The 10,000-nt window shown below is 46.1% G+C and overlaps 1 protein-coding gene across 1 annotated transcript; it reads left to right on the top strand.

The window, feature by feature from the left end:
- The first annotated feature begins 2,846 nt into the window (after positions 1-2,846).
- On the top strand, positions 2,847-6,783 carry LOC125788716 (uncharacterized). The gene is made up of 2 exons (XM_049472700.1): positions 2,847-6,531; positions 6,575-6,783. Exons 1-2 carry the CDS (start codon positions 2,847-2,849, stop codon positions 6,781-6,783), a joined length of 3,894 nt encoding a protein of 1,297 aa, XP_049328657.1.
- The last annotated feature ends 3,217 nt before the right edge of the window (positions 6,784-10,000 follow it).

Here is a 10,000-nt window from a genome sequence, read left to right on the forward strand (position 1 = left end):
GATATAGTGCAATCCGTATTAAACCCACCATACCTTCCTATACATTTTTGTTAAATATAAAGTGTAAATATAGAGATCCTAATCGGAATTTCTTGTTCTTTTTCTGTTTCCTTTGCTTATGTGCTGATTGTCTGACTTGGAGCTTCGTTTGGACAACTAGTTCGAAAATCCTCGCGTGTGGAAACCTAACGGTGCTAACAAAACACGCTTGAGTTGATCAGTAGAACCAAAGACCAAAACAGGTGAGTCCAGTCTTGATCAAAACATGGCAAATATAGACCCTGGTATAGAATTTGATAATAAATTCGGCCCAGGCAATTGGCAGTGGAAATCTCTTGCAGGTCAGATTGCAGGTTTAGCTAACGCAGTAGGGGAGTTTACTGGGAGTAAAAAGAGGGAGGATCTTTTGGCTAAGACCCTTAAACTGAATGTTGAGGCATGGACCAGAGAACAAGAGGGAGGCTGTGTAACTGAGGGTGTCTCCCTAATGGGTGTTTTCAACTATATGCTTATCTGTAAAACTGACACAGTGAAAAAGGCGCGCAAGACTTTCAGTACAGTCAGCATACTAAAACGGGCAGGGGCGAGACGTAGATTGAAAACTGCTGAGCGTGAATTGGCAGAACTGAAAGTACTGCGGGGAATCCTTTTGGGCATTTTGCCAGAGATGGTTACACACACAAAGGAGGAAGTTCCCCCAGCGGAGCAGAGCACTTCTGAAACTGCTCTCCAGGAACTCAATGACTCTACTACTAAGCCACAACAGGAAGCAGCAGTTCCGCCCCCACCATACCACACCACACTCAGCCCACGCAATCCATTCACACCTCAGCAGACTGATAAAAATACACCAGTTACTCACATGCTGCCAGTCATTACTATTAATTCAGGAAGAGTCACTATTGAACATCCTAACACTTCCTCACACAACACATATGCTGATTTGAATGAACAGCTTACTCAAATGAGGATTAATGCTACAGCACCTCAGCCAGCAGAGCCTTTTGTTGACTCTACACCAACTGATCCTTTTAGCAATCGCAAGCAGCATGAGTGTCCAGACCACGCCCAATCCCTGAGCAACATGACCACTTACTCTGACTTGGACATGGACTTAGACGTTACAGGGCCTATTCCGCCACCTAGGGGTAGGGTTAACATAACAGCAGAGTTACATGGGGAAATAGATGACACAGACTTACATGGGCATGACAAGCATAAAGGTGCAGCTACTAACAGACGTGAATACAAGGTTCATGACAAACGGGATAGGGACAGACGACAGGATAGTAGACTTACACAAACACATGATTGGGACGGCAGGCAGGAGGACTATGACGGTGAGGATGAGGACACCTCCACTGAGACTGATTCCCTACATGAAAGGGTTGACAGGGTGGGAGCTTTGTTAGACATATCAAGAGACCTACTTAACACCACCATGCAGGTACGCCGTCAGCTATCTGACGCAGTTGAACAAGATGACCACCATGTCCCGAGACAGTCAACAAGACATACTAAACCCCCTGTCAGATTCCCTGATGTGGAACAACCAGCAAACAATCTTCCATTGCTAACTAGTGGCAATGGAAACCCTAAATATGTGCCTTTATCATTAACAGATGCACAAACTATAGCTGATCAGCTTCCATCCCTCACTAGTGGGGCAGCCCCTTGGTTGAGAAAGCTTGATAGCTTAACGGGAGGACTCACCCTGGCTTTGGGTGATTTTAGGAATTTAATTAATAGGTCAACCACCAGCATGGAGGTGGCTGAACTAGAACGACAGGCCCTCATTACAACCGCTGCCAACAGTGAACCATTTCATTTGTACTCCCAGAACATATCTGATGTCATGCGACACATGTGGCCAACCAGGGCTGCTGCCACTGTGCCAGTTATCAGACCAATCCGGGTGAGCATCTCAGCAAGGCGGTGGAAGACTGGACCAACAGCGCTGGAACCCACCCTTCTAGGCCTCAAACAGCGTTGTGGTGGAGAAATGCTATTCTATCAGGTCTACCCAATTACATTAAGGTTAAGGTTGAGGATGATCCAGATATGGGGCCAGATAAACCTCATGACCAATGGGTGAGGCATATTCTATTCCATATGAATAAACACAAGGATAGGCAGGTTGAGGCAGCCAAACAGAAAAACCAGATGGAACTGGAACTGTTGAAAACTCAGCTACTAGAAGCTAGAAAAAATGTGAAGGATTCTAAGAATAAACCAAAAACAGACACCATGCTGCCAGTTGTCCAGCAAGCTGCACCACCGGTGCAACAGACTCAACAGCAGTATCTGCCACCCCAGCAATTGCCACAACCAACTTTGGCCCAACCCAATTCTAATCAAGGTCAATCCAATTACAGTGGACCCTATGTGGCGAACAGGGGACGGGGACGTGGAAGGGGGCGTGGCAGAGGCCCACCTGTTTCACGTGCCTGTTTCAGATGCGGTAAATTTGATCATTGGGCAGCACAGTGCACTACTGCTCTTCCAACCCAGCCCCATTGGATGTCGATGCAGAATTCGGCACAAGGCACGTACCGTCCACCATTCCAGCCTCAATGGACACCCAATCAACATGTGGCACTTGGCACGGCGGCACCACCAACCCAGACCCACTGGGCACCCAACCACCATGCAGCACCAGGACAACCTCCAGCTGGACAATACAGCATGGAGCCCTGGGGTGGACAATGACGGGGCCCAGAGGAGCACCAGCACAGCATGGGAATGGCAGAACCCATGCTGTCACTGACCGTCGGTACCCTTGAGATCCCTTTCCTGGTGGATACGGGGCTACATGGTCTACATTGACAACTGCACTACCAGCCAATATGATGAGCAAACAATCCGTGCAGGTCAGGGGCTTCTCGGGGACTTCAACTTCACTGCCAAAGACCAAACCACTCCAGGTGCACAACGACATACAGACTGTCTTACACTCCTTTCTGATTGCACCTCAAGCACCACTGAACATTTGTGGTAGAGACTTATTGATGAAAATGGGTGTTTCCATTTTGTGTTCACCTGATGGCCTGACGCTGACATGGCTAAGCGGGCAGCAACGCATAAGACTTTCTGGATACACCGAGGGCATGTATCTCTTGCAGACTGGTCAAGACGAGACTGTGGACATATACTGGGGACTGTTGAATGATGACCAACCCCACACACCACAAACTCTTGAACTCTTTCAGCAATGGGCACCGTGGATCAGAGCATTGGCACCCTATGCCCCGCCTGCCGACCCGTACCACGTTACCCTGTTCTATGACGTAGGGGGAGACATTACATATTATGACACCTTCCAATCTGAATTGCAAGATACACAGTGGGAGGTCCAAACTAATGGCCTGTATTGTGGTCCTGAAGGAGTGGCAGCTCCTGTTACTTTGACACCACAGCAGTACAGCTGGTACAAAATGGATGAGACTGCAGCACCACACATGTCACTGGCTCTACACCCTAAACATGAGGCTAAGCAATTAGGACCCATGGTCAAACGTGCAAATGCGGCTACAGATTGGGTACAAACTCAGATCCCTGATGTGATGTTTTCCATAAGCACAAACACATATCACATCAGAGCTACTAACATTGAAACTGTTACAATGGAGCACCAGCTCCTGCCACGCCATCATGGCTGTGAAGATTCTGACCACCCAGACTCCATTGCCATGCTGGAATCTCTACCGGATGTTTTGTGGTCACAGGGTCCAGATGATGTAGGTTTTGTGGATCAGCCCCAGGTATCATTTAACATGGCCACACCTGAACCAATTTGGGTACCACAATATAGACACAAACCGGAGGCTATGGCCTCATTGGACAAAACCATTCAGGCACTCTTACAGGCCGGGGTACTGGAGCAATGCCAATCCGATTGGAATACTCCAATTTTGCCAGTACCTAAAAAAGAACCTGGTCAATACCGTATGGCACATGATCTGAGAGCTATAAATGCGGCACTAGCTACTAGCACCATACCAGTCCCAAACCCTTACACAACACTATCAGAACTAGGTCCAGACATGAAATGGTTTACTTGTATCGATTTGGCTAATGCTTTCTTTTGTGTACCATTGGCTGAGCACTGTAGGGACGTATGTGCATTTACACACAGGGGTATTCAGTATCGATACAGTAGATTGCCACAGGGCTTTGCCCTGAGCCCGGGATTGTTCAATCAAGCTCTTAGACGTAGTTTGGACTCTTGTAACCTTCCTGAAGGCTCCATTCTTTCTCAGTATGTCGATGACTTACTGGTTGGCGGCACAACGCCAGAGACGTGCTTAAACGCCACAAAAGCAGTGCTGGAATGTTTGGCCAATGCAGGGTACAAAGTCTCTAGGAGTAAGTTGCAATGTTGTAGAACACGGGTAACTTTTCTGGGGAGAGTGGTCACACAGGGCTCAACAGGCATGTCCGCCTCACACAGATCTACAATTCTGTCACACACTAAACCAATTACGGTTAGGGATATGTTGACATTTTTGGGCCTAGCTGGCTACAGCAGACAATACATTCCTGACTTTGTAGGACAAACGCAACCACTGAGGGACATGGTGAAATCCTTGGGCATGAGAAACCTTAGTGGGGTACTTTCCTGGACAGTAGAAGCAGAGCAGGCTTTCATTGCTGTAAAACAAGCTTTAGCGACTGCAGCTGACCTATCTAGACCTGACTACTCTCTTCCATTTTTTCTGGATGTTTCTGAAACAGACACATTGGTTAATGGTGTACTTTTTCAGAAAAAGGAGGAAGGGAGAGCAGTACTTATGTATTTAAGCATCCCACTTGACTTGATTGAGAAAAGACAACCGCAATGCACCAGACATGTAGCAGGACTGACGAAGCTCGTTCAAAAAACTGCACACCTGGTAGCAGGATACCCACTGCACATACTAACAACACATGGCGTGGTAGCATATATAAACTCACAGATGTTCACCCTCACTCCTCTAAGACAGAGACGAATTCATAAAGTTCTGACAGCACCACACATCACATACACACACCAAGGAGTCAACATGGCAGAAGGAATGCTAGAAGGTCCACCTCACGAGTGTGCAGAAAAGGTAGCAACACAGGAAAAAGTGAGACCAGACTTACTAGCCACACCAATTCCAGGCTCCTGGAACCTGTGGACTGATGGGTGCGGGTACAGAGCAGACACAGGTGAAATAAGGGCAGGATATGCGGTGGTTCAAGAAACCACAGGGGAAACAGATGAGTTCTGGACTGTAGCAGCAAAAGAGGTAAAACAAAACCCTTCAGCACAAAAAGCTGAGTTGCTAGCAGTAATTGCAGCACTAGAACTAGCTGAGGGTAGAGAGGTGACTATTTACAGCGATTCTGCGTGGGTAGTTTCAGCAGCACATGTAGACATTCCACACTGGAAACCGGCAGGATATGTAACAAGCTCAGGGAAACCTGTAAAACATCAGTCAGAACTGATGAAGCTAGAAGCTGCAATACACAAACCTACAAAGGTAGCTATTGTAAAATGCAAAGGACACCAAAAGGGGGACACCCTAGTGAGCAGAGGAAATGATGCAGCAGACAAAGCAGCAAAAAAGGCAGCTGGTTATACGGAGCCCGGTAACATGATGATATTGGACTCAAATGTCCCTTGGGAGCCGATACCTACAGGGGACGAACTGAGGCAGATTCAGGATAAAGCAACCCCAGAGGAAAAGTCAATGTGGTTAGCCAAGGGAGCAAGCTCAGATAGCCAAGTTTGGGTATCGAAAACAGGGCGACCAGTCTTACCTATGTCACTAGCCAGAGCAGTCCTAGAAGAGGCACACACTGTAGCACATGTAGGAAAACTGCAAATGATGAGGAATTTGAAACAATGGTGGCACCCATTTATGCTGCCCCTGGCAGTAGATTTCATCAGTCAATGCCAAGTTTGCCACACTCAAAATGTAGCAAAAGCATTTAAGGTAGCCCCAGGCAAGTTTCCACTGCCTAGTTGTCATGGTGAGCACATCCAGATTGACTATACGGATATGATTGATCAAATCAGAAAATACCGGTACCTCTTGGTAGTGGTAGACAGGTACTCAGGGTGGGTTGAGGCAATTCCTACCTTTAAGGAGGATGCTCGCTCAGTTTGCAAAATGTTGATCAACCACTGGATTCCACAACACGGGTTTCCTAGGAGAGTCCACTCAGATAACGGGTCGCATTTTACCAGCAAAACACTGCAGTGGGTGGAGCAAGCGTTGGGCTTGCGCCATAGCTATGGTTCTGTATATCACCCCGCCTCACAGGGTCAGGTGGAGCGGATGAATCAAAATTTGAAGGCCAAACTAGCAAAAATTAAACTGACCACAGGCATGAATTGGCTTGATGCCTTACCAATTGCCCTGATCAGCATTAGGAGTTCAGTGAACAGAAGCACAGGCTTCTCCCCATTTGAGCTGGTCAGAGGCGTAGCATTCCCGGGGCCGCAGACTGCACTAAAAGCCCCATCAGAACTACCTCATGGCACTGCCAACCAAGGTTACGAGTGTTCAATAAGTTAAAAGCTGTATGTGAAGCTTTTTCTGTGCAGGTACAGAACACACGGGAGCAGACCCCAGAGGAGGACAACCCCCCCGAGTTGGCCATAACTCCGTGGGTATACCTGAGAGTCATAAAGCGGAAGTGGTCGGAACCCAGGTGGACAGGCCCATTCCGGGTGGCGGAGAGGACAAGCCACGCAGTCCGGCTGGACGGCAAAGGCACCTCCTGGTATCATCTCTCCCAGTGTCGGCCTGCTGATCAACCACAAGTCAAGATAACCCGATCAGAAGAGGCAGAAAAGGAGGCCTCAACCAACATAGGGGCAGAATAATCCCCTGAGGCCAGGGGCACGTTGAGGGCAGTCTACCCCTCGCCTCCAGCGCAGATCAACCAGTGCTACCCAGGGCACCAACCTGCACCTGCGCCATCTAAACTACCACCTTGAGACTCCCTGGGGAGTTGAAGAACTGAACTTTTACACCTTTACACATATACATATAGGTCTATAATCAACTATTTACTCATTAGGGGGAACACACTTGTTTTTTGCTATGGCATGGTATGGCCGACGGGGTGGGGGAAGAACTGAACCTAGACTAAGCTGGTTAAATCTACAGATGGGATTGATTCCAACATGGTTGAAAGCACTATTGGTAATAGTGGTGGCAATAGTGGTGGTTGGCATGATCTGTGTAGAAATAGCGATCCGGAGAAAGGCTGAACCAACTAGTAACAACAATGGCACGACAGCTACAAACTCTACACCTAACTACACCACAAATAAGGCCCGTTCTTGTCATAATAACTTTCACAGGACTAAACGCTCAACAGATAACCAAAACGCATGTGTGAAGAAGTTTAAAGGACTTAATATAGAATATGTGATAAATACTAAAACAGCATACAATTTCGAGGTAATTAACTGTAAGGGCAAGAATTTGACATGGCAGGGCTATCCCATATATCTGTGCTACTCGAAATACGCTAATGAACAGTGCGCGACAGGACAGGCACAATGGCTCAAGACTATCGAACTATGTCCAAACTCTGCGAATGTTTTCCTTAGCACCGCTGGTTGCTCGTCTAATGGCATTTATGAGATGGTATCCAACACCATGTATTTTAATTTGAAGCGTATCAGGCTACAACGAGACAAATCCGGAGTCCAAAACCCAATCACATTGTCTATACATTGGATCAATATGCGTGAGACTACCATCTATTTGACATTAGGGGTATCAATTACGGGAACAGATCCATTAGGTATGTTAAAGGTCAGAGTGTTAAACACACCCCCAAAGCATTTGCCCACAGCAGGGGCAACCCCACCACCGAACGAGAACTCTACTACCCCTGACGGTGCAGTACCAACATTGGTAGGTTCAGACTACTCGACATGGACACCCGAGGACATACTAAGGCTAACTATGGGGTACAGTAATGACAATTTGTGGCTGACCTGGATAGCGGGTCAGGCTCGGGAGGCCGGGATGGAAGGCTGCGTGGCATGTGCAGAAGCTAGACCCCCATTATATTTAAGTACGGCCCCACTATATCCAAAAACTGATCCGATAGGGTTCGGCTGTTTAATTCAACTGACTCGTATGGCTACTCCACCTAACTGCACCACGCTCTCAACCATTTTTCCAGTAATTCCTAATAACACAGGCTCAGGTCCCTTCCAAGTCCCGAAGACTGGCAATTTTACTTGCTTCAGATGCACTAAGGGCAATGTTACCCATCCGCCTCAACTTCTGGGGGAAATACAATCATCTTGGTGTCATACTATTTTTACTGATACATCTAACAATTCGGTTGGCGATTGGGCCAGGGCGGGACTGTACTATTATTGTGGTGGTTCCACATTGTTGCTGAGACTCCCGATATGGAGCAAGGGCCTGTGTGCTATGGTTAGACTGTTATCTCCAATTACCCTATTTGGTCCCAGTACAGGGAAACCTACACTACCAGGATCCAGAAGTAGACGTGACGTTTCATTCGATCTTACTAAAAACACACCCACATATATAGACTCTATTGGGGTTCCAAGGGGCGTTCCAGACGAACATAAATTAGTGGACCAGGTTTCAGCTGGATTTGAAAGTATCTTAATATGGATTACTCCCAATAAAAATGTTGATAGAATTAATTACGTAAATTATCAGGTAATGAGATTGGCTAACATTACTGGTCTGGCGGTATCAGGCTTAGCATCCCAATTGTCCGCTACGTCCCTGATGACCATTCAAAATAGGATAGCTCTGGACATGTTATTAGCAGAAAAAGGAGGGGTATGTCACATGATTAGAACTGAGTCTAAAACCGAGTGCTGCACCGTCATTCCTAACAACACTGCACCAGATGGGTCCGTAACTAAAGCGTTAGACGCCCTTAAGGCACTCTCGAAGGAAATGACAGAGAATACAGGGATCGACAATCCGCTTACCAATTGGTTAGATAGAACTTTTGGCCAATGGAAGGCAGTGTTTTTATCACTGGCCTCTGCTCTTGCAATATTTGTGGCCATCTTAGTAACATGCGGATGCTGCTGTATTCCTTGCTTACGAACCCTAATAGAGCGTACCATTGTGAAAATGTTTGACGACAAACAACGGCCACCTGAATATATGATGTCATTGTTGGAGGATAGCCTAGAGGACAACGGGGGCTCCGGAGACTTCACGCTTAGTGTTGACCTGTCTTAGGACAGGCCAAAAGGGGGAATTGTGGAAGATTATAAAATAACAAGCTTAGCTTAAGATAATCATGCTTGCTAAAACCTTAACCTAATGCTTACCTAATGATTAAAACACATATTTGCCTTAACCTATGAATCTAAAATATATATTACACAAATAGATCTATGAAAGCTACAAATCTATACTCTACTAATCATTAATTACTGAATCAAGAATTAGCCACTAATCCACACGTATACATTTTACATTTTATATTTTTATACTTGATTAATTGAATCATTTCATATTTTTATATTTGATTAATTGAATCACTAAATGCTTCTCATATTAAAACAGCAATGACTTGTGTGTGTGTCTCTGACATTTGAATGGCCCAACCGAGAAAGCACGCTTCCTCGTCTTACTGGTAAACATCTTGAGGTTACAGAGGCTAGCAGACTAAAAGAGTTCCTCTTTTACTCCTGGGCTCTAGAGGAGTTCCTCTTTTCCGCCTACGTTCTAGGAAAGGTCAGCAACAAGAGAGCCGGATTAACACACCAGTAAAAACATACATTTTCTAGCCTTACAGTTAAAGATTGCGTCTAACAAAATTATACATGCAGCTTCAAGCTATGTTAAAATATACTAACTAATTAATCTTACTGTAGGTCTAGTAGAACTAATTAATCTGACTGTAGAATGTAGCAAAATTATTATCAATAAAACAGAGTATGAACTAAAGAGGAACCGTGCCTTGTTGACCTTAAGACATGTCGCAAAGGGGAGAAATGATTCTC

This window comes from Astyanax mexicanus, unplaced genomic scaffold (genome assembly GCF_023375975.1).
Source record: "Astyanax mexicanus isolate ESR-SI-001 unplaced genomic scaffold, AstMex3_surface scaffold_111, whole genome shotgun sequence".
NCBI classification, from domain to species: Eukaryota; Metazoa; Chordata; class Actinopteri; order Characiformes; family Acestrorhamphidae; genus Astyanax; species Astyanax mexicanus.